Here is a 26,391-nt window from a genome sequence, read left to right on the forward strand (position 1 = left end):
CCACCATTGAAGAGTACATTTTCTTTCACGATCGGGCATCTTGTTTTCTGTGGATGAAACTAAGAGATCTGAGCTGAGACAGTAAGATGTACCACTATAAAAAACTTTCAGACTACTAGAATTGCAAGAAGTATCCTCAATAAGTGTGCAATTATGCAGGAAATGTCTACCATTGACGTCTGGTACAGATAATCCATCTGGGAATGCATATTTGAAGATACAAAAGTACGTTTACTTGCCTTAAAGTGATGGAAATGACTGATATTTCTGAAGTTGTGTAATTTATTAGACTGCATTATAAATTTGTGTTTGGAAGTAACTAATCACGTTATGTTTTGACAATAAACGCCCTCGCCCTGATAATAAACTTGTCCCTTGTTAAGCAAAGTCTGGGGATTCCCTCAACCCCAACATTTTTGATTTAACTTTCTGGGTTACATCTGTCTTCACAGATGTGTGAGCCAAGCTGCATTTGGCCACCACACAATCCCATTCTGACGAGACCAAAGAGACAGAACAGGATGTCTGGATGTGTTTTACAGAGACTCACTGCCGTAAGCATTCACGTTTGCATATGCACCGCATTGAGCCGGATGCCTTAATACTATCCACTTCAATGTCCTAACCACTAAAAGGCCATGCACTGAAAAAAAAAAAAACAGAGATGCTTTTTTATTATTTTTTACCTGTCTCCCCAAACTAAAATAGATCAAATATTTAATTTCACGTATTATCTTTGCAGCACTGATGAATATAAGTTGATCCTTTGGCAAAAGGCTGCAACTGTTCCCAACAGGGGGTCTATCCTGTTAAGAGTCCGCTCACTGGTGTAAGGAACAGCTGCCTAGAGGACAGAAGAAGGTCACAACCAAAATGACACTGAATGTCCAGAAACAAGAGAGCACTGGCCTGCGTGTTTTAAGGTCCTGATTAATACACACATCTCTACACAGGACAAAGAGAGCTCAGTGAAGCTCATCAAGGTGTTGGGTATGCCACAAAACCCTTTGAAATCAAATACTACAAAACCTCTGTCCATTTTCTTTCATTTTAGATACCTGTAGGCTACTTGATGTGATGCTGTATACTGACATCTTGGTGACCTTAAAGATTTATTCCCCGGCCTGATTGTTCATTTGTTTTCAGTTTTGTAACAAAATCGGAGGGTATCTTGAAGACAATCCTTCTCATCAATAACTGCTGCATTAATGTTAAGTTAATGTGATGCATTTACATTTTCAAAAGTTGAAACAAGAAGCAATTTTGTGCTGATTTTTGATTCCACTTGTTCTCCATTGTATGCGAAAATGTACTTCCAATGTCTTTATAGTGAGGGACAGCACAAAACAATGATATTATATGGCAATAATGGGTGAATACAATGCACAGCATTTCACTTATAGACAAATGTTCAGTACAATAGTCAGTAGACTATTAATGAATGCAAGAGTGACACAGGGCCCAGTTGTCAATTGCTGTGGCTTAGGAGTCATGGTCATGACTGGGTAATGAATTTTATTTCAAGAAAAACGAATGTTCAAGATTAAAGGATTAGCAGTGATTGCATTTAGCCTCTCAGCTTGGTCCAGTTCTCCACTTTATGACCAAAATGGGAAGTTTTAGATACAAACTGTTTCACTGATAAGACAAGTTTAAGCAAGTTGGTGCAATATTTGACTGGATTTGGATTCTGAGTAACACTTCCTCTCTCTTCTTTGGATGAATAGTATTTGAAGTAGGGCTTTATTGTTAGATTTCTTTCATTTTTAATTTAATTTCAAGGCTTTCCAAATCCATATCTGTTTGCAGATTATCCGGCCAGTATACTGAAACATTTGTTCATCTCGCTTGTTTTTATCTCAGTGAAGCAACACCAGAGCCTTGTATCTGCAGCCCCCAAAGTCTCATTTCATCCACCCCATCTGCTCTGCTTCATGCTCCAATTAGGATAAATTTGATAAATATTTGTATCCAAAAAATGTTAGAAAACATGTTGAATTTGTTCATTTTGGTGTTTGTTGTTCAAATGATCAGATGAAACACAATATGTTAGTGGACGCACATGCGGCACAAATGTGGTTGTATAGTGTTTAGTGTGCGTATTGCCAGCAATGTTTTCCCCTTATACAGGGGATCAACTTAGGTCAATTTCAAATAATGTCAGTTCTTTGGCAGGCAGGGTGATACGTTATTCACTGTTTAAATTGTGTTAGGAGCACACTTCAGGACAGCCACAAAAAAGCCCTTTTCAACAGGCAGTTTGGTTCAGCTTTCAAAGTTGCGCAACAAAAGAAGTATGTGGCTGAAGCAATGACTCCCATGCAACATTAGGAATTAGAGCATCCAGATGTTTTTCTCCAAAGCTCGTTGTTATCAAGCTTGTTCAATGGGACAGCTATGAAGTAGTAGTAGTATATGAAGTAATGTAATCTCTAACAAAAAGTGTGGAGGCTAATACTGTTAATATACATAAAAATGCATGTGCAACTCTGTTCTGTTTATATATTTTGCAACAAAGATGAAGCGATCATTACCAGAAAACATTAAAGTCGTTCATTTCTTGTCGAGAAACTTCGCTTCGGGCTACATTTGTTACATTTCCATGTCATTCCCCTGTAAACCCTGATGGCAAGAGAAGCTACTGCTTAGCCACTGCAGAAGACACATAGTATTAAATCAAGCCTCAAACAAGTAATCATGTTTTTGGTGCTTCAAAGATGTTGTCAGCAGGTAATTATTATAGAGTGACTTAAAAATATGAAACAGTTCTAAGAGTTAAATTGCAAACACACAAACACTTTGGCAATTTGGCTGCGTTCCCATGAGAGGCGAAAAGGTTTCATCAGTACCTGTACAACATCACATTATTGTCCCGAGGAAGAACGTATGCAGTCCAAATGTTAACTTTGTCAGAACGTATAGGTAAGTTTAAAGCTTTTTTAGCTTTGCTATTGAAGTACGCAGTTCTATATCCCTCCCTATGTAAGTCTCAGAGAACACACTGAAAACACAAAAAAACATGTTGTAGTTTTAAAAAAAGAACAAAAAAGATAAATAAAATCTACGCAGAGCAATCAAACTAGCAGTTACAGGTATTTAAACAATAGCTTAGCAGTTTAAAATGTAAAACAAAGACACCAAGCTTTTAAAAAGTTCCTGTGTAACAATCAACCATCCAATTTTATCTTTGTCTTTAGAAGTTCATTCCACGTTAAAGGAGCATATGATGTTAAAGCTCTCTTTCCGTTGTTGAGTGCGTGCTGTTATTGAGTAGCCATTAATGAAGATTTACTTTCCAGTGTAACATAAACTTTAAGAATGAAGGCAACTTATTAGTAGAAGTTTTACAGAAAAGGTCAAACCTGAGAGCAAAATGTTAAACACTACAGCATCAAGGGGTTTGCGTAAATACCCAAGAATCACTAAGTTTTTGGTTTTATTGATTGCATCGTTCTCCTCATTGCATTTTTTCGCACCAAACACATGATGTTTGTTTGAACAGAATTCAGCACTGCTTCTGATTGCTAACTGATTTGTAAATGACGCTGTGGCCTTCTAGGATCTTTCTGAAGCTTTTCTTTCTGCCTTTTGTTCTCAGGAGGCCAAAGTTCCGGCAATCTTCTCTGTAGTCCCCGTAGAACATTTGTTGTGATCATCAAAACAAATGATGGGAAAATGTTTCATTGTTTCATCAGTGAAGCAGCAACGGCGTCAGTTCTGGATGAAGCAAAATGTCATGCGCAAAGTAGAGACACACACTGCTGTTTGTATCTGTCGTATCATTCTCGTCAGTCTAACATTGTTTTCACCAGGAAATGTTATACTTGAAAACATACCTACAGTATTACACTCTTTGCCCTTTATGGCACATCAGTGGATGCCGCAGATTTACAGTAAATCATTTGCACACCCAAACATTTCCATCATCAGACTGTTCAGATGTCTGCTGAGGTTGATGTTGGGGGTTAGCTTTGCTGGAAATGTGTTGAAGTCATCAAACTGCATATACTGAAATGAATCATACTGTAAAGGTGTAATCATCCTGCCATAACAGGTGTGTAAAAAGTCCCTTAATCTCAAACTTGTTTTCCTTCCTTATATGTAGACAGAGCATCTTGAAAACTCTTTGAACAGGCTGGTTGCTGTGGATGCCACCTTTTTCCTTAAATATTGAATAATTTAGACTGTATGAAAAATCAAATTACAATTCAAACTCCTTCTAAACTAGATGAATGAAACGTTTAAAAATGGGCAAAAGGGTTGTTATGACATGCAAAATCATTTGGAATCAAAAAGAGGACATTGCAGTAATGTAATAAAGTTCTTTAACCATTCAACTCAGATACCCCAACACTGAGGTAGTGTTAAACAAAACTCTAGCACTATTCATAGGTTTGGTTTCTAGACGAACCGTCTTCAGACTGGGATTTAGCTTCCCCTTATTTTGGCAATAGCAATAATTGTTACCAGCATTCACTCTGCTTTGTTATCTGCTGCCATAGAAACACAGCAAAGCAATAGCCACTTTTAGAAGGATTCCCGATATGCGACTCTGGCGAATAAGGTGAGATGTACCTGAATCTGTGCCTTAGTCTGTGACATGTTTACCTTGTGAAGAACTCCTCATGAAGTACCTTTGTATTTGGGGAAAAAGGTTCCATCAGCTCATAATGTTGGACTCAGCTTACCTGCATAACTTAAGTAACCTTTTTCCTAGATCTAAACTCTAGAAACACACTTAAGTGATGGTGTGGGACATCCCAACATTAACATATGAGACCTGATGCACTGCTACTGAAATTCTTGGTAACCTTGACTGTTTCTCCACTTGAGGGATGTGCAATAGACCCAATTCCTCAAATATGATCTCATTATTGCAAGTACGGAATTGTGTTTTCAGACTCAGAGTCATCTATCTCAGAGGATGAATTCTCATTAGGGTGGAGAAAAACAATTCTCTCTTGCTTAATAGCAAGTTTTTTCTTTCTTTGTTGCTTTCTGCCTGCTGGCTGCTGTTAGTCCTTAAGCTTGATCCTTATGTCTCTCCGCCTGGAACTCAATGGAGCTGTCTGCGGTGACGAAGAAAAGCCCTTTATCCCTTTTATCTGACGCTGACTTACAGTATATCAGTACCAGGCCCAGACACACATTTTCACCCATTTTTCTTTCTCTTATCTACAGATAATGTGGAAAGCTACTCAGTAACAGTTCCATTGGCAGTGCTAGTGACACTGGTGCACGTGACAATTCCACAGCTTTCTGTCTGATATTTATGGTAATGCATAGAGATAACGAATTGTCTTCCTTTATTGTTTCATTTAATATCAGCCTGCGCAAGGGTTAAGTACTTTTCTCTGGAGATTTCCATGCTCCTGTGTGAACCTGTAGAGCAGTCAAGAAGCAAAGTGTGTGTCAGTGAGGTATGTGTGTGTACACACCCCAATGAAGGGGAGTGTATCTGCAGACAGAACACCTTCAACCTGTCTCCTGTCTCCTGTCTGTTTTACCTCAGGGGAAGTAGCAGCTGCCTAAAAGTCCTGCTGTGTCTTAGCCTAGTATTTATTCACAAGGAGAGACACATACCACCGCAGCCATGGGGAAGCAGGTAAGATCTGAAAAAAAAAACAGTTAATGGCATTGGGTGAAGGGAGATTAATGAAGACTAGGTCATATATTTGTTTGTATTGCCCAGAGTAGCAACTCTAACTGTCTCTGACTGAGCTTTGGGACGCTTGAGAGAATACTATTACTTTTGGGTTGAGTCAAAAAAAGAGTAAAGGTGACTGTAATGGCCTTAAAGGATGCACATGAGCAAACAACCAGGTTGGTACGAGATGAAGCACTGCACTTTATGTGCTTTTCACTGAGAAATTGTATTTTAGACGTGAGCCGGATGACAACAAGTTCAGTCTTGTGTGCAGATGCATCACATCTGCTGACTGTTGAATTTACTCATATCAGCTTCCTTATAAAACAACTGCTGGCAAGTAATTGAACTGGCAAAAAAGTAACATTTCCTATCCACAGGGAACAATTTGTTGTCATGCTTTTGCTGTCCATGATTTTCCGTTTTATGTATTTTCATAAGAAAGCCAAAGATTGTCAATGAGCGGCATTATTCTCCTAACTTTTCTTTTGGTGAGAGCTAAACTAAAGCAATGCCATGTTGTTCTAAGAGAGAACAGAACGCGTAATATGCCAAATAACTGTGGATAGGGAACTCTGGTGAATTCATTTTGGTTTTCAGTACTTTCCCTTTTGCAAGCATCTGGTTCTGCTATTGCTCTGAAATGCCCTCCTTCCCTCTGTCATGAGGGACTCAAAGTAAAGCATTCATTCTTCATATTAATCTTTTGGGCATTTGGAATTGAATTTTTTTTTCAACCACCTTTTTCTAAACTGGACAGAGACATTTTTTGTGTGTATTATTATTAATTTTTAAAACACACTCAAGCTCTGTTTCTTCAATCTGCATGCCAAATGAGAAACAAAACTGTCTCCATCAGGTCAGTGGTGCCAGCTCCAGCAGCAGCTGTGACTTCTCTAGGACTGCTTGTTGTGACAGGGAGAGAGCCAATGCTGGTTCGGTCTCATTGTCAGAGCCAATGAGTGTGGATAGCGTGGAGAAATGGGGTACTTGTATACATTGATGTGTGTGTGGAGTGGACTCAGCACACTGTGCGGCTGAAGAATATTCTTTTACCAGTGATACTCCTGCAGGAAAAGTAAATGTTTAATCCATTTCAAACTCCAGAGAATGTGTGTCACAGGCCAACACTGAGGAATGTGTCCTGGACTTGTCTTGAAGGAATGCTTTGTTGACATGTAGATGAAGTGAGGATATTTTAGTAGGTCCAAGGCTCACAGCAAAAGCAGAACACTGATCAGTTGGACTGCCTGTTTACCTTACGGGCATCTGTAACACAGCAGAGACGGGATTTAAAAAACAAACAAATGTATGTATGTGCTTAAAAACACTCAGTGATTGTTCCAACTGCAACATTGACAACACTGTCAAAAGGGTCCAGAGCAAAGTTTTTAAACACATTCCTTGACCCGGATGGTGCCAAACCATATCCTAACAGCTGGACTTCTGCCTTTGGCTCTGACAGACACATGAACACAGCACAACACAGCAGATGTTTAGACCTCCTCCAGCACTTCTTGTTATGGCAGTGTGGTGTGTAGTGAGTGACTCAATGACTGCAGGATAGAGGAACAGCATGTAGTTAAAGTAAACCTTTATGCGTCCTAGATAAGATTAGTAGTGTCTTTGAATGCTAGTGCTAGGCCTACTGCTAAAAAAAGACATTATATAAAGACTATATAATTCGGGGGTTGGGTTTTAGGCGGAGTTAGCATATGGAACAGGGATTGACTGCTTCATTTGCACCATCTCTGATAAGATTGGTTTAGTGTTGTAAAGGGGAGATTCTGGATAAAGATGTGACACTTGTTTTCTACAGTAGATCCCTCAGAAGCTGGAAGCAATTACAGACTTCTCGAAGCAGGAAAGAATGTAGCAGGCGTTCACCGCACCCTTTTCAGAAGGATTCATTTTTTTAGGAAAAAATAAAATCCAAGACTTTCAGGCCACAGAGCTGTGGTTTGGACTAAACATAACACATGACCTTACATTCTCATATACTCCTTCACGGTTTCAAAGTTTGGGACACCTACAAATTTCCATACCACTCTATTCTAGACAGAATACCAGCTGATCTGAGTGGGTGGCTGAGCTTTCATGCAATATCTATGTTGCCCATTGTCATCATCCATTCATCCAATGGTCCGAAGGCACATTCTGTTCACTGATCTGATATCATTTTAAAAACGTATCTGAGAAAACATTGGAGAACCCTTTTGCAGTTATGTAAGCATATAATGTAATCTAAAAACTGCTGCCCTGGTAAAAAAAAAAAAAAAACGAGGCAACTGATCTTAGCTGTTTTTTCTGTCTATATATATATATTGGAGTGCAATGGATATTTCTATGTGACCCCAAACTTTTGACCGGTAGTGTATGTTTTGTACTTTATCCAGTTACATTCAGAGCTTTTTATTGTTTGCCAAACAGGATAACTACATTGACAATTGATTTGGTTGTTGGCAAAACCATTAACACAGCACCAATAAAACAGCAGCACATATACTCAGTGGAAAAGAATCAATTCCAGGTCAATGCCCACCACAGTCCTATATGTTCTGCCAGCTAGTCATAACCCACACTAAATGCACATAGACATTGACTGAAGTGACACGCACAGCAGATATTGTATAAGCTTCCACATGCCTTTGTGATACATAGCTTTAATAATTAAAAGGGGGGACTTTTCTCTTGAATTGCCCCTCAATGTTAAAGATAAATCGCAGTAAGTGTTAATAGGCTTGGCACCAACGTGTTCATTTGTTTGCTTGATGTTTGGATTGATTGTTTGTTGCTCAGTCATGGGCAGCATGCCTTGGGAATGAAAACAATTAAAATCTTGAACCTTTGCCATGGTGAGGAGAGACGACACTTTCATGTTATTGTTTACTGGCAAAATGAGGAGTAGCTGTTTTGGACAATACTAGGAAAACAATGATTGCTGCTTAGATCAGTGTTCAAAAATACCATCTTGATGCCAAAGCATGTGCTAAATCAATCATGCACATGCATTAATTGCATTAATATGTTAGGGCTTAAGAGAACACAACACGATAAAGATATTTTGTTTGTGTTGCCTTGTTTGTGGTTTGTGGTTTGTGATCTAATGAGTGCCATTTAGTGAGCAGCAAACATTTATTGTGAGGATGTATGGACCTGGGTATTAAAGGCAACCATGCAGCAGGGCCCTGGAGACTGATCCCATCTGTTCAGGGCCTGGTCGTGTAGTCAGAAACTCATCAAAAATGTGCTCCCCAAGGTTCATGCGACCCCCCCCCCCCCCCCCCTTTGTCTCTCCATTTGCTACATCTTTGTCTTTTTGCTGGAAGGGTGGGGAGCCAAGGGCAGGAGCTCAACCCCACAGAGGATGGGGGGGGTTGATGGACCCAAACATTAATGGAGACAATATCCATGAAATGACCCAGTCGAAGTGACGCTTCCTGGGCATGTTTTATGCTTGCATGAGCAAACGGCTGGGGCTGGGGCAGGGTGGGGATCTGTGGCAGTAAGGGAGGGAGCATGGAAAGAGACTAGCCAGGATGCTACTGTATGTTTTGTTTAGTCTCTCATCCATGTGCTACAGAATGATGAGCCGTCAGTGGGAGTTGCGTCTTCATGCTGTGATTTAGACCATCGTACTGGACAATAGCAAGTAAGTCAGGCTAACTGTCTTTTGTTTAGCTGCTGAATTTAATAGCAAAGTTATGATGATTTGCTTTAGTGAGCAATTCTGGTGAAGTGGTTTTGACCATGACCACTGTGTTCTCCTGCTGATTGAATAAGACTCTTGTCCAGGATGAAGATGTCTTCTTATGTTTCCATTTCTGTATAAGGTAGATTTGGACATCCCGAGATTACAGACAGATTTTAGGATTTCTTTGTTCAGTGCAAAATTTGTTTGCACTTGCTTGTGGCTGAGCACCAAGGTGAAGCATAACCCTCTGACATGATGATGATGATGAGGATGTAAGCCTCCTCCATGAGAGAAATCCTGTTTCTTTTTCACCAATCAAAGTATTTAACATTACATTTTACTGTTTTTTTTATTCCTTCTTATCTGCTCCTTCAGGAAGGCTTTTCTGGCCCTTTTCAGGTCTTTGTCCAATTAATACAGCTTGATGTGCCAACCGCCTCAGAGAGAACTGCTTTAGGCAGCAAATTTCCTTATTGAGTGTTGGATGAATATTCATTTGTTTTGAATAATTTGTCTGACAGTGCTGGTACTTATTGATTAGTGATTTTATATATGTATATATATGTGCATATATTTATATACATATGTACAGCACATACACATACAGTTTATATATGTGTATATAATATATATATGTTGCTATACATATATACATATGTATACACTACATACATATATATATATATATATATATATATATATATATATATATATATATATATATATATATATATATATATGATTACACCAAGAGCTTTAGGTTATTGATGGCCACTTTTACAACAACATAAACAAGAAATATAATTGTTATTGTTGTTATTCCCAACCTCTGGACTGAATTAAATTGTGGCTTAGAGTCCCTTTTTTTATCAAAAAGCTGCGATGGAACAGTCAGTTACTCTTTTTTCAAAGTTGATCCCATATTTGGACTGTAACAATACATTATATTTCTTTTGATTGTTGGAAGTTAAATTGATAATGAGACACAGAAATACACAACAATGAATGTTTTTGGTCCATTTTCCAGGCTGAAAGCCACAGAAACTGCATGTGTTAGCCCTGATCAAGGATCAGGTTGCGTTTCCAGTGGGTGAAGTAGGAACAGTTGTTTAAACTTCATCCCAGACAAGTTTTCTTTTTTTGGATGGTTAAAACAGAAAAAGGCATTTTTTTCCTACTTAATGTTTATTACAGTTCAGAAAAGAAGGCGTGACTTTGGATTGACCCTGGAGTGGGAAAAACATTTGCACCTTCAGAAAGCGCTGGCCTCAAATGTCAGTCTACTCCACAATCCATGTAAATGTCATGAGATTTATGCACTGAAATGAATCTAAGTGTAAGAGAGTGAAAAGGCAGAGTCATTATTTCACAGCCAATTTTTGGATATGTAACTGTGGCAGGAACACTGTCTTGAAGATTTTCTTGCTGTTGTAAATTACTGGTGTTGGCACACATCTGAGGAGTGGGAATAATGTAACCATGCTGTGTGTGTTTAACATAGGAAATGGATGTGTGCTATGCTGTTTACAAATCCATTAGGGTGTGGGTAATGTGTGCAGAACAAGTGGAAGTCATGCTTAATTTGTCTATTGTCTCTCCATACTTGTCCGCTTAGGAGTTTAGTCGTGGTCACTGGAAGCAAAGTGACCCGTCTCAGTGATTGTTTCCCCGCTTACAGTGTCTTTACACATTTCAATTCCTTACAAAATGCAGCAGACTTCAGACTTGCTTTGGATGTTGGAAGGAACTGGAGAGTGACAGACAGCAGTAGGCTTGACTGAGAAACAAACAAGCTGTGTAGAGAGAGCTGAAGGTTTGCCAATGAAAAGATTAGGGTGGCATTTGGCTCGAGTGCCAAGATGCATCGTTGCTCTTGCCACACCGCCATGGCAACGGAAGCTTTATGCTTTCCTCCCATTCCACCCACTGAGTGTCCAGACTGCACCAAAAAGTCATTTAAAGATCTACATGTCAACCCTAATGTTTAGCTATTCAGCCGTGTACATTGTACATTGCATTTTCATGAATTTAGCGGTTTTGAATAGACATGTGCTGTGTGAGCTTTGACTACTCACTCATTTCCACACAGCTTAATTTTCTTTTTAAATAAAATGTAAATGACTGAGCTGGATAAAAGTCTATTATAAATGTGCTTGTAACCTCTGCTAAGAGTCTCTCCAAGGCCTATCCATCCCGGTGCTCCCATTTGTCATGCAGGGCACCTCTGTTCCCCGGTGACCAATCAGGAGTGCCTCCTTGGCTGCTAAAAGCGCCCCCTCACCACCTCATCATCAGTTGTGATTGACAGCCTCCCACAGGAAGGAGGGGGGTTGTTTACCTCATTATGTTCTCATGGGACTAAGTTAATGATCCCAGCCAACAAAATAATACAAAGAGGGAAGAAGCCTGAGAAGTCGGTGCCTGGTTGAACCATTTGGAGCAGTTTCGGCTTCCTTCAGAGAGGATTAGAGAAGAAGAGGTTGTGTGAGGAGAATTTCAGAGATAGCGGAGAGGGAGACGAAGTAGAGCCTAGAAAGAAAGTATGAGCTAAAGGGAGGCTTCTGAGGAAAGCCAGTGTGTTTAGAAAAATCTTCCTGTGCTTTATTTCTGTAATCATCTGTCACCCGGACTATGGGCTGTCTGGTTGACTGACTACCAGACTGCGAGGTAAGGGATCATCGGTATTTCCAATAGGAGACTTCCAAAGTCCCCTTAAGGTCTCTTTGGCTTTGAAAAAGTTTTAGTGTGCTTAAGTAAACATGCTTTGCAGCATTCTGCATGCTTTTCCTTCTATTTGTTTGAAATTTAACAACTTGTTTTTAGACCTATAGAAAATTGAACATTGCAATGAAAACAAAATATTAATGACAATGCTTTAGCTGCTGCCTGTTAATTCTTCTTCAATGTATTTCCTTTGCAATTGAATTAAACTGAATTGTTAGGCTTTATTGCACATTATGTACATACCGGGTTTGCATTAGCATTTGGTCTCTCTCATGCAATTACCAAGATGGTACTAGCCATATGTTACAGCAAGTCATTTTCTGCCGCATTTCATACCTTCAAATCTAAGTTGTTTTTGTTGCTCTCACATTTCTTTTCATAATTTATTGAACCCCCCTGGCTAACCTGAAACACCATGAGACCAGGCAGTGGTTTAAGGGTAACAATTAATCCAAATCAATGCCTTCTATTCTGTGGTTTTACCACATAACATACATTTTTGGCTTTACACAGAGCTACCATATCAAACACAGTGACTTGATGTCGCTGACAAGGTCGTTTGAGGTAATGGCCTGTACCTAAACGCCTCAAACCTCATATTTAAACAGTGAATGTGGGCTCAGATCCACAGCTGAGAAACGGATCAAACTTAATGTGATTTTGGATGCCCATCGTGTCAGCCAGCACATGTTGGTGTTGGAAACATATTCCACCTAGCCAAAGAGTGTTGAACAGATGCAAGCAATCTGAGACAACTTTCAACACTATCTAAGTCAACTGTTGCAAACCACAACACATTCCTGCGTGTTTCCATTTCAGTACATGTATTCACATGGAAAAACAAAAGAGGTTGCTTTCAGTAATAATGTTGCTGAACGTCGGTTCCCAACTAAATGTGGTTTAGTGAGCGCAACCACTGCCAGCAGAATATGGTTGCGTGAGAAAAACAGTGGCTTGTCTGTTGTTATATCTGTTTTCATCCAACGTTAGCATGTCCACTGGGACATTGATTCAGACACAAAGCGTCACTGTCCTTCACGGGGGGAATAATCATCATTGATTACTGTGTTCACTTATGCACTATTTCTTTTGGCTGTATTTTATCCAATCTCATCTTGAGCATGAAATGCATTTCCAGATAGCAGATTTTGCCTAAACGTGGTTGTTATAACTTGTGAATGTCATCTTACCGATCATGCAAAAATCAAGAGAGAACTTATTATTTGCACAGAATGTTGTTTTGTTTTGTGTGCAGCTTCAGCTTTTTGGATGATGTTTAGTTGTGGATCATAAAAAAAGCTTTTCTGCGAGTAATGGCATCAATCCATGCACTGATAGCCTCCAGTGATAGACCAAACCAGAAGACGTCCTGCCCCTTTCATGTGATTGGCCAATGGAACAATTTGCAGCCCAGTGTGTGTAGATGGGATAGGTACAGTCTCTACAGTAAGAGCAGAGAAGACGGTGGAAAGTTTCAATCCTTCTACTGGTTTTCAGTGGGCTTAGTGAACAGGGTTAGAAGGTCAGAAACTTACAGCGAGACGAGTTCCTCAATTCAAAGTTCAGACCACTGCACTGGATCGGCTTTGGCAACACCTAAATATCAACACTGACTGGCTCTTTCCCTGCTTGGATTTAATCATGTGGCGGGTAAGTCAGAGGGTCATTCTTATCTCACTGTTTGTTATATGTTACTGCAAATCTATGTTTTGATACCAAAACATTGAGTCATCATATGTTTCCAAGCCTTCGGGCAGAGTTCTCTGAGGTTGTTTGGCCTTGTGTTCACAGATTCCTTCATGTTTTGAACTGTGAATAAGTCTTGAGGGATAAAATGACTGAGTGAGAGGGCCAAGGGGAATTTTCTTATTTAAAGAAACCTCAAAGAGAGTGGGAGTAACTGGAATAGTTTTCCAATGTCAAAGCAAGCATTTGTGAATTCTTTGTAGAATATGTGCATCTGAGCAGGCTATATCTAAAAATACATAATATGATTTGTTGAGCAATTACTTGAGTGTACATTGAATATTAATTCTGGGTGTCCCTTTCCTTTTCCCAGTTTTTATAAACACGTTTTGTTACCTTTACTCAAACAGAGAGATCTTCTGCAGCACAGGAGGAGATAAACCCAGCCTTTCATCCATAATCTGGTAGCCTCATGACCTACAGAATACCACTGTACCATTTTTTCCACTGATAAGATAAAATATACTAACTTTTCTCCCCTGCTACATCCGTATATATGCTCTGGCAATAAATCTGAACACACATAATGACAGGCCTACATGCATAGGAGTCATTTTACATTTAGCTAATGAAGAGTAAAACCGGGGCATAGCTGTCGGCTCTATGGTCTCCTTATTAATTAGTAACTTATCTCGTTCCAGTGACGAGGAATGTTAGACATGTTCCCAGAGTGCACTGCCTTTGATCACTAGTGTGACAAATAGATCAAACTGTCACCATGGCAACACGTGTGGAGGTATTTAAAAATTGCATTGGTTTTAAGTCTAAGTTAAGAAAAGATTTAAGAGGGCAATTTTTATATTATTATTATTATTATTATTGTTAATGTTAATATTAATAATATTATTAGTGTTGTAGACTTAGCATACATATTAAATGAGTAGCTACAATTAGACATAAGTAAATTAGCAAGGTTTTTAATTATAGTTATTTTTAAATATAACTGCAAAAGTGTCATCATGTAATTTTGGTATTTTGTATAGTTGTTAAATATAAGAAATCTCTGAGTAAGGACGACAAACACATTGTATGAATGTTGCTGTAAATCATAAATCAGCCACACGATGTCGCTCTTTGAACGTGCTCCTGGCACTGAAACATGATTCTTGTTGTGTGACGTTTACAAATCGCTCATGCACGCACGAAGTAAGACAGATAAATATGCTATGAGCTGGTTTGTGCGTTTCGTTGCTAACGAACTACCTCCACACGATAGTGTTGGGCTTAGTAATTTAGCGGACTAATGAGCAGCTGGCTGCAGCCGCATGCTTGGAAAGTCACATTCTGTAAAGTTCCTGTGGTTGTGGAAAGGATGCGGTGTTTTCCCGCAGATCCCACCTGCCAAGTCTCGGAGAGGAAATGAGTTTGGTTCAGCTTGTGATGCTGACCAGGATGACCTTTACAGCACGGACAGTAAGCACACAGAGAAACAAAAGACAGAGGAAAAACACTTGTTAAGCTTGTTAAACTTCTATTTCAAGTTCTCAGTCTGTATGAAACTCATTAGCTACAAACATTATAGATGTTTAGTGCCTTGCATTTCCTCATCTGGAGCTTCATTATAAAACAGCCTGCTTATTCAAGCTGGAACCTCTTAATGGAAAGTTGATTTTAGTCATGTCATCGTTTATTTTAATAATTTTCTAACATCAGTTTGCACACATGACTTACTTCTCATTCCTGTTTGACAGATGAGTTATAAATAAAGTAGCCTAAATGTTTTTGTAATTAACTTGCCCTTCACAATACGCCTTTAATAATCAGTAATAATGGATGTTGGTCAGGGCAAGGCTTCATGCAGCTAATCTCGGTAATGTGTGCAGCTGTAGATCAGGTAGATTTGTCAGTCCAATCAGCTGTCTTGTGCTACAACAGCTGTAAATCACATTAGCCTTGAGTGGGCTGCTGCTGAGCTGGCTGTTATAAGGGAGCAGCAACAGGCTGCACATTGGTCACAGCCACGCTGTGAAGACAAGATTACAGATAAATATGTTAGGTGTCTGCCCCAGGAAAAAAGACAAAGAGCAATCACTCTCTTGGCTGCTAAATACATGGTTGAGAGCCATCATTAAAGGTGATAAAACACCATAACCAAAAGGATTAGAAAGTGCTTGAGCAGGAAATCGTCTTCCTGTCTGAGACAAAGTAATTAGTTTCATCTCTAAATGAGCCATTACTTCCTAATCAAATGAAAATCCAAATGTTAAGTTCATCAAAGAGCCACACAATTAGGATTGTATGTCTCACACCTGTAATATCTGCTAGTGTTGAACGTTAAGCACATTGAAAGCATGTTTCTGCTTTGCAACACAACGGCCTAAGCAGTAAATGCAATTTTTACTCCAAAAGGAGGACTTTTACACTTTCCATGCAATATTCATCAAACTATAGCAAACTTGGTTGTCATATTGGTATGTGATTGCTTTTTTTGAGAAATAGATTTCATATGATATTCTGGGTATTGTATACCATAATATAGCTGTTATAGTCATAATGTAAAAGAATGCCCTGTATATCTATATTGAGGTATTCTGAAAGCTGTCTTCCTTATATGATTGTGTGAGTGGATTGTGTTTGAATGTTGAAACTGGAGCAATCAGAAGAGAGGAAAACTAAGAAGTTCTGAGTTTTTTGTTTTTTTATGTTAAACAAACTCCTTTATTTTGAATTCCCCTCAAATGTGTGTGCCCAGTTTTAAGTCCTTTTGCTGAATTCATTATACTAAAATCCATCCCAGTTGGAGACGGAATAAAGAGAAACCTTGGGAGTGCTTATTCCATTCCCATGTGCATATCCCCAGCAATGCATCTCACACCCACGGCTTGGTCGAAACTTTAGCGTCTCTTTTATATTTTCAGTGTGTATCTGTCTGTCAGAGAAGATAGCCACTCTGCGGACTCTTTTTGAATGACAGGAGAATTGAAATGTAGCACAGGGGGGTGTCTGGAAATAGTGGCACATGGTAAGCAGATGGTACATCTGTGATTCCCACATGAGGGCCAACTGGGACAGAGGTGTACATAGCAGATGATGTTTTGTAGTGTCTTTCTTCATTTGCATTCATTTGGGAGAAGGGGGGGGGGGTCACACAAGGAAACCTGAAACTGATCCTGATGCTTTGAATTTCTGAATGGGCAGAGCTGAGAGGACACAATCCTGCCTGTGGGCTAGGGCTCTGCTTTCCTGAGTTTTCACCTCTCTCTCTCTCTCTCTCTCTCTCTCTCCCTCTCTCTCTCTCTCTCTCTCTCTCTCTCTCTCTCTCTGTCACTGTTGTCTGCTTTCTCTCTCTCTACTTCCAGTACTGGCTAGCGCTCCAGCTGTAGGTGGAGCTGGCTTTCCTGGAATTGTCGGGCAACTTTTCCTGTTGTGCTTTCTACCTCTTGCTCAATCTCTTCCTAATGACAGCTCTGCTGCAGGATTACTGGCGCTGTGAAGACTTGTGCCAACTGGATGCCAATATCTACAGCAGACTGGGGTTTAGAGCTGGTGCATTTGCTGACGTTAATAGGTTTTCATGATTTAGGTCAGAAGTTTTCGTTCAGCAGAAATGTCTCTGCATTGCAAAGTTGGGTGGAATCCATCGGTAGGTATAGAAAACTGTGAATGAATGGAGAGAGCTTTCAGGAGTGCCTAATGTACTTGGGGTTGTAATCTAGTTTGGAGTTGTTCTTTGCCACAGTGTTGTTTTACAAGCTTTCTGGGTATATCATACAACGGGCAATGACATCCGAGGATTAGCGTCTTTGCATTGTGTTTGTATTACAAAGCTCTTCATTCATTTTTGTATCGAGGACAGCCTGGTTGCAGCAGCAACTTAACCTGTTTAACGAGACCTGTGCTAGTTTAATAGCCATTGTATTGTAGCTGATAGCTGTGGAGTCTTGTGTGTTAAAGTAATGACGTGTCAAACAAAGGCCTGAAAAGTAAGGCATGCAATTTTGTAGTTTGATGTGCCGCAGTTTGGTAACTCTGTAGCAATTTGTTTGGTTTAAGGCTAATTATAGATGCATGAATTAAGTAATATTCATTCACTTCAAAGTATCTTAAATATAAAAAGAACATGTTAAACAAAACAAAATCTGTGCCGAAAGGTTTGATGTTAAGCATAAAGGGGTTTGCATAGTGAAGAGATTGTGTTTAATCCTTTGTAAAAACTTCTTTAAAGAACAAAATAGCAGAGAAACAAAGGCCCACAGATGCATCACAGTCAGAGAAGACCACTGCAACAATCGCCTCTTGTCTTCTACAGTGCAGTGGGATAGTTGCCTGTGTGTGAAGATTTGAATAGAATGGAAAGAACAAGCCCAGGTCTGTAGCACAGAGGTAATTGCTGTATCCTCACAACTTCAAAAGGCTACTTGTGCCCGACTGTCCTGATAATGAGCTTTTGCCTTCTTCACACATAATGAGTGGAGGTAACGAGATAGAGAGACGCTGTGAGCACAGTGTGTCCACTCGCAGCTGGGGTGTCTGACTGGCCCGGAACAAAGGCATAGTGTCTGTATGATAGCGTGGAGCCCCAGCCATCAGCAAGAAGGCCAATACACTTCTGCTCGGCTGAGCTGTCAGTTCTCACTGTCCTGCTGGCCCACCGACTACAGTGTAGAGAGGAACACATGGGGACAGGCTAGACTATTCCTCAGCCAAATTAAAATGAGCTGCATTCTCAAAGTTGTTAGTTCAGACCATACAGAAGTCTGAAATATGACAATAGAGAGGAAAAATAACAATAGCTTTTGTTTGAGTATTCTCCTACTTGCTGGATTTACTTTCCCACTTAGCTTCTTTTTCATAATCAGATCTCTCTTATTTTCATGTTTTCATATTCAGTTTGCGGGGGAAATAAAAAGAAACTCAAGACAGAGCTGGATAATTTTGGCTTTATTATTATTTTTGGTTTTATTAAGAACACATCAAAATATGCATGATCCTTTTAAATTTAAAATGTTATATCCCATTCCTTTCTAGTTTTTTCTTAAAGAATCATTGTGTCTATAGAATCTTAGAAAATAGTAAAAAAAAAAAATGGCTGGTTACAATTTCCTGAAGCCAAAGGTGATGCCTTTGCATAACTTGTGTTGTCCGACCAGCAGTACAAAATATTGACTATTACATTAGATAAAGTAAAGCTGAAAATCCTTACCATTCACAAGCTGACACAAAGAAGTGTTTGGTATTTTTGCTTGAAAAATAAGTGACTATAATAAGAATTGCAGATTAAAGGCAACTGATTACCTTCTATTGAAGGAGCGTTTACAACCTCCCACCGTTTAACCCTTTAATAGGTATCACCAATTTCTAATTAATTTCTCTGTCATCCTTACAGATAGCTGATCAGCTTCCCTGGATTTCGCTGACAACCTCACTTTGTTTTGCCTGAAGATGGAAACACTGGAGTCGGAATTGACCTGCCCAATCTGTCTGGAGCTCTTTGAGGACCCACTGCTCTTGCCCTGTGCTCACAGCCTTTGTTTCAACTGTGCCCATCGTATCCTGGTATCACACTGCACGCCCAGCGAGCCAATCCAATCCATCAGCGCATTTCAGTGTCCAACCTGTCGCTATGTCATCACCCTCAACCAGAGGGGCCTAGAGGGACTCAAACGCAACGTTACATTACAGAACATCATAGACCGCTACCAGAAGGCTTCTCTAAGCGGACCCAATTCTCCTAACGAGACGCGGCGCGAGCGAGCTGCCTCGTACAGCAAAGCCATGACTTCCCCAGGGGACCGGGTGCAGTGCCAGTTTTGTGAGCAGGACCCTCCGCAGGACGCTGTGAAGACCTGTGTCACCTGTGAGGTGTCGTACTGCGATGAGTGTCTCAAGGCCACCCACCCCAACAAGAAGCCGTTCACGGGCCACCGTCTCATCGAGCCCTTGCTGGACTCCCATCTGCGAGGGCTTATGTGTCTGGAGCATGAGGATGAGAAGGTCAACATGTACTGTGTGACAGATGAACAGTTGATCTGTGCATTGTGTAAGCTGGTTGGCCGACACCGGGACCACCACGTGGCAGCCCTCGGTGACCGATTTGACAAACTCAAGGTATGAAATGATCTGTAGTTAGAGGAATGCTTTATAATGCACTACAGAAAACTTTGCCACAGAATTTAAAGCTAATTTCTGTATATATATATATATATATATATATATATATATATATATATATATATATATATATATATATATATATTAAACCCCTTAACATCTTACACAGTGTCACAGTATGAAAGGTATCAAAGTGAGCTTTTGAGAGGTTTGAGTTTAGTGATATAGAAACGCGCGCAGGTACTATAAAATTATAGACCAGTACATCAGGAAATTATAAAAAGTTGCAATGATAATTTTTTTGTTTTTAACTTTATACATTTAAAAATACATTTTAATACAGAAATGTTCATTGGAAACCAGTCTTATGTACTGTAACATTGGTCAGTAGTTGCTTTTCACTGTGACTTGGCTGAACCATTTTTTGGGGGGTTTGTTTCCATTTTGGATCCAGTTCCTGGTCCAAGTGGATTTGATACTGGATTTGGATTTGATAAAATGAATTCAAACCCCTACCTCTACTATTTTGTTAAAAATGTAATTAACCAGACACCTTTGTGACAAGAAATTATGCAGATAATGCAGATAATCTGCAAACAAAGACCATGAAGAAAAAAAGCAACCATTGCTTGATCCTTCTAACAAGGCTTCTGGCGTTTTTTCTTGATAGACTCGCCCCGATACGCCTTGACTTGCCTCGGCCGCAGTGCCCCGTCCTCCTTTTTCCATTGCAGATTACTACCGCCTCATGCGTGAGGTGAGCGTGGCTGGTTGTCATAGCAGGAAACTGCCGTAACCTAATGTGACACACCCACAGAACCTAAAAGGTGTGTTGTTTTTGATTCTCGGCATGTGGCTGTTGCCACAGCCAGAAGACAAATTTAGTTTCAAAAGAAGCTGGAGGCAGTTTGTTCAGGACACCCCCCATCTGTCACTAGCAATGATAACACAGTAATTATTGTCAATTGACCAATTCGTAGTCTGCAGGTTTACACGTCACCTTTTGGTATTGCCTTAGCTCGCATGGAACCTGATTGAGGTAGTACTAAACAAGTACCTGTTAGCAGTTAGCAGGGACTTTTTTTCGTAATGGAAAACAAAAAAAGGCAAGTAGAGTCGAGCCAAGGCAAGTAGGTACCATGCAATGGAAAAACGCCATTTGCCTGATATGGCTTATTCAGCTGTGCCCTAGACCTCCATTGTAGTTCAAAAACACATAAATGAGCCACACCATTAAATAGATTGCATTACATGGCCACTATAATCAATCCCACAGTCAAACCATCCTCCTGCCGTGAATAGTCGCTAGTAGGGCTGCACTGTTATGGACAAAATGATAATCACGTTTAATTTTTATCAATATAGAGATCACTAGTAATTATTATGATTATTTGTTGATTTTAACCAAAACAAATGTTATTGTCACTTAGGCTATTTCTAACTGCTTTCACATCTATATTAGGCTACATTCCTCTTATGTGAAAGTTGGATGTTGTACATACATACAGCTGCAACACATAAATGAAAAATTTAATAATAATAATAATATAAATATAATAAATGAATAAATAATAATAATATAACAAATGAAAATTATCTGAAAAAACACTATTTCTGAGAAAGTTCCTTCACCTGTTTTCAACAATAACTGATTAAAAGAGCTAGGGAGAGATGGACTGCGATGGACTGAAGCATATGCTACTCACCGACGGCTGACTCATTATTAATGGGTCCAGCACTTGTCAAATGGCGGGTCAGCGAGTGACACAGATTGTGTGTATGAAATATCTGTATCGTCACTGCGCTGCATTATTATGAACTATGATATCTGGCCGTGGGTCACATCTCTTGCCTAGGCCCAGCAGGCTCCGTCTCACACGCTATTACTCTATGAACCGAAGATAGTTGCATTTACTTAAACTTCTTCTGTATTTTTTGCCGTGGCGACCGCGATAGCAGAGTTACCAGTGGAAACACTGAACCAAATACAGGTTTTCCTCTCATGTTTAACAATTTACAGCTGTGTTATTTAACAATTTAAACTGTGGACAAATGTCAGAAGTGTGGACCGGCGCTGTGTCTCCATTTTGCTGGGGAGCCGTGTGTGAGTGAATGGGGGCGGGGCTGCGGATTGAGGGTTAGAGGAGAGATCCAAACACGGGCACGGCTTTAGAGAAGAAAAGGGGGTCATGTAACGCAAAATTTAACCACATCGATATAAAAAAACATTGCTTTTGAGGAGAGGCAGCGGATGCGAGGACCTTAGGTGCACCGGTGCAACCTAGGAGAGATGTTAGTCGCACCCTAGAGCCCCGTGAGCTAACAGGTGACCAACATATGACCGGCTGCTATCTGTTGTGGAATTTTCCTCACGTTGCTCTGTCCTCTGTGACTGTCTATATCTAGAAACTCCGCTGCGCGGTGCAGGGAACAACTCTAACTGGCACTTGATCAGACAGTGGTTTACGCAGAAGAAGATTGGCTTTGCAGAACAACCCGGCGCATTCTATGAACGGAATGACGCATGTAAAATAATGCTTAGTCATGCACGTTTGATCATGTGAAGCCAAAATCGTGATTGTGATTAAAAATCGATGAATTGTGCAGCCATAGTCTCTAGTGTAACAGATTCACGGCTTAAAATAGTCCTTGCCAAAGATTATTTGAGTTTGAGTAACATTTTCTAAAACGACAGTGGCAGGGGAGAAATCTTTAAAAAACAAATATGAAACTATACACTCATGACTTGTTATTAAAGATAAACATATTTAACATGGGCTTGGTGTTTGACTCTGGGATTTGTTAACAATACAAAATGTAATATTGCCTGCCTTTTACTTTTAGACCAGATGTATTATAAACCTTAGACAAATAGTACAGATTAAGTGAGCTGGAATGGTTGTTTCTCTCTTGACAAGTCTCAAGTGTATTAACGCCCAATGCGAGAGACTGCTTTCACAGATTTTAGGTTAAGTGGAAGTGCTCACTTTCGGCAGATGGGCCGACATTAATTAGGCATGAGAAGATGCTGCATGGAGCATAATAGGTGGCATAGCATAAAAGTGGCTATTTTATTATATACATCAATCTGCTTCTATATCGTAAGATTGAGACTTTGGCTTAATGGGTCAGTGCATTATCAACACACAATGTTGGCCTCTATCATGTCTCCAGCAACCTCAGGGAATAAGCCAAGGCAGTCGTGCAGCAGAGAGCTTTATTGTGATCCTTTGACATGGAAATAACAAGTTAGCTTTATATAGCTACTATATTTAACTGAATTTAAGCAAACTAACTATCTAATCAAAAATGTACTATTTGAGCTCAGGACTGTCTGTAGCTCAATTGTAATATTGATCTTTTCAGTTCTGTAAAAGTGTATCCTGAGAATTGCATGGAATCCACTGCATGAAAGGAAAATGAGGGTCTGCTTTGTTTTCACAATCACTCACAGTATCCATGCCTTACTCACAAAAGAGGTGGTTTACTCTTTCACAAGAAACACACGAAACCCTTTTGTGTGCCCGTTCCTGTCTTTCACAATGCTTGGTCACAGTGGAACTGGATTCAAGCTATCTTTATTTTTTGGCTAGATAGGTCAGAGGACCAGCCTTAACCTGTCTCCTTTGTTTGATCATGCTGTCATTGTGCAGAAATCACCTGGCCGCTTTCTCTATGTGGTGGGGCGTGATCATTCACACCAGGAGGCAGACCAGGTGATCAGCATCATTTCTTTAATTCTACATTCAGGGACAGATTTGGAAAAAACCTAGACATGGATTTTGTTTTTCAAGGGCTCTATCCTTTGAAAATCAACAGAATTGCTGGTAAGACACATAGTAATGAGACATGGTAGTGTAGCCATGTTGGTTATTAATGTGACAATTGTAATATACTGCTTTGTGTTTTTATTCTTTATTCTTCAGTAGTCTTTTAAAGTCATATTGTTCTTTATCTTTCAATATGCAGATTCTTTAAGTGGTTAAAGACAATAGGTTGTTGGATTTAGAGTAGATGCCTTTATCCTTTATCTTCTTAAAGACTTACTATGATCTGTTTTCTCTCCTTTATAATATCCTCAGTTGATTGAGGCAGTTTTACAATGGGATACAGCATATTCTACCACGTCATTCTATTATTTGTCTATGTATCCTGTTGACCTCATAAAATGTGCACTTTGCTGCACTGACAGCCTCAGGTGACAGAAGAAAAACAGCAATTCCCATCTTAGAGAGAAATTGTTCTTTTCTCGTGGCACGCAGGACAGGACCCAGGAGGCGTGCAGCTGAGCTTGTTGAGAGTTGCCGAATTTTCCAAACACATGTTTACAGCCACAGTGCTTCACATTTTTCAGACATTTCAACAGAAAGGGATGCTGTGACATTAGCGTGAGTGTGTGTGTACATGTGTGTGCAAGCAGACATGTATAATGCCGCAATCTCTTCAGTCTGATTTTGGTCACTATGTGACATGATCCTGGTCTGGTATTAATTCTAATACTATTTATCTATCATACAGGGTTTATGTCAATTTATTCCTATTTAGGTTTAGAGTGCTGGTTGGAGTATAATCCCAACATGCAAATGGGTAAAGATAGAAGAACCTTTGGCTTACACAGCCCTCAAACAAAGTTAAAACCACACAAGTGTAACTGGGCATGTGGTGTTCACAGAATAAAGTGCCATACTCTGGATACAACTTCTAATGTTGACACAGGATTAAACTCCCAAGTCCTGTCAGCATTCTCTCAGGACTGCGAAAGGAAGGAAGAGAGACTGGCCAAAGCAAAGGTGTGGGACCAGAAGCATTAAAAGGAAGCTGCAATTCTTTCCCCTCATCAGCTTGAAATGACTCTCGGAAAGAGACCTCCATTAGAGAGAGCTGTCTAAACACACAGAGAGTATTAATGTTGCAGGAGAAGCTGTATTTTAGGCGCATCGAGAAATACGGTACACTAAAATGTCTCTCAGGCTTTTCCGCCTTTTCCATTTGCTCTCCTTTTCTCTGTTCGGCTTGATGTGATACTTTTCATTTTCAAACAACAAATTTGTCAAGGAAGAGTACCATATAGTACCATTGGCTATATTTATCATCTGTTTGGTTAATATATTATGTTTTATGTGTCCATTTTAAAAGTTTGAACTCACCTCACCTGTACCTTCAACATCGGCATCTGAAAAGGCTTTCATCACCTTCTTTTTCATATAAATAAATCATATTTGTGAGAGCGGTAAAATAAAACCTCTGCTATTTTAGTACACAGTGAAGCTCCCACCTTATGAAATCCTAATGTGAGACATCTAAGCTGATGGTCTACCCACTACATGCCTCTCTTTACAGTTTCTTTCTTTTCTTTTGACCCATTTTTAAGGGAAAAGTTTTATGTTTTTAACTCAACATATGGAGATAAATTGAATATTGAACCCATGTTGTATTTTTATACCATTCACAATGTGAACCTCACAGACATCGTAAATATCAACTTTGGTGATACACGCATTTTTTTGTTTTTATTGAATTCAAATGAAAACCTGGGCTTCTTACAGCATCCTATACGACTAATAAATTAGATTTTGCCTTTGACTAGTATTAGTGTGTGTAATTAAAACACCTGTCAATCAAAGTTTAGTTTGCCTAGCTTTTTCCCACACTTCTGTTTTGGATGGCACTGCACTTTTGTTGCCACTGAAATCATTTATATTGCAATGTTATTAATTAATCATTCATCTTATATTTAAGAACCACAATACTTTACAATGAGAAGATGTTTTTTACTACCACAGCACACAGTCATTATGCTACCCAGTTACAGTGAGAGATTAAGCTTGAAACATAAGTCTTTGATCTGAGTCAGTGATTAACACAGCCGGGGTTTAGTTGACCAAATCATTGGCAGATGCTCGGCTTAGCTCCGTAGCCTCAGCAGGCAGTATGATGGTATCTCTGGCACAAAGGGAGGATTGCAGGCTCTACGCTGATCAAAACTCAAATGTGGCCAGTCATATCCAGTGGCAGCCTTGTGTGTCCTCTCCTGTGCCCATTACTCTCCAGCCACACAGTCCTTATGCTCCCCATTCACCTAACTCTCCTCCAAAAATGTATTCAACTGTTTAGAGTTTGATGAGGGTGGCCGTGTGAAATTAAATACTAATTTTCAATATTGTTTTGCAGCAAGCTTTGGATTCCAACCTCAGCAGTCTAATCAAGAGGACAAGTGAGTTGGAAGGTCTGATGGGAAAACTCATCCAAACCTGCCAACATGTTGAGGTGAGGTTTGTTTATCTGTTTCCTTTCCTTGCTACTGTGGCATAGCATGGGCAACTGACTTAATGATTAACACAGTGATGAATTACTGTATCCGAGAGGGGGTTTCCAACACGTCAACAAGATTGATAATTTCTGCAATATGCATACAGTTCGCTGCAAATTATAAGTATTTTCAGAACCAATGTTTAATACACAGATAGATAGACATTTATTGATCCTTTCGGATATTAATCTTGCACCACACAGCTCATCAACACCCCCC

General features: G+C 39.7%; 1 protein-coding gene across 6 annotated transcripts in view; it reads left to right on the forward strand.

Annotated features, from left to right (window-relative positions):
• The first annotated feature begins 5,449 nt into the window (after nt 1-5,449).
• mid1 (midline 1) overlaps nt 5,450-26,391 on the forward strand; it is a 26,236-nt gene continuing 5,294 nt past the window's right edge. Inside the window, exons 1-4 of one of the 6 annotated variants that reach the window (XM_034884822.1) lie at nt 5,450-5,605; nt 19,138-19,859; nt 23,516-23,578; nt 26,034-26,129. In XM_034884822.1, coding sequence (XP_034740713.1) covers nt 19,194-19,859; nt 23,516-23,578; nt 26,034-26,129 — 825 coding nt within the window. In that variant the 5' untranslated portion in view covers nt 5,450-5,605; nt 19,138-19,193. Of the gene's footprint in view, nt 5,606-9,199; nt 9,300-11,760; nt 12,009-13,498; nt 13,716-17,121; nt 17,395-19,137; nt 19,860-23,515; nt 23,579-26,033; nt 26,130-26,391 lie in introns of those variants that run through there. The other 5 variants (XM_034884827.1, XM_034884825.1, XM_034884824.1 and 2 more) reach the window with 5 other exon arrangements.

The sequence above is a fragment of the Etheostoma cragini genome, chromosome 11 (assembly GCF_013103735.1).
Source record: "Etheostoma cragini isolate CJK2018 chromosome 11, CSU_Ecrag_1.0, whole genome shotgun sequence".
Lineage (NCBI taxonomy): Eukaryota > Metazoa > Chordata > Actinopteri > Perciformes > Percidae > Etheostoma > Etheostoma cragini.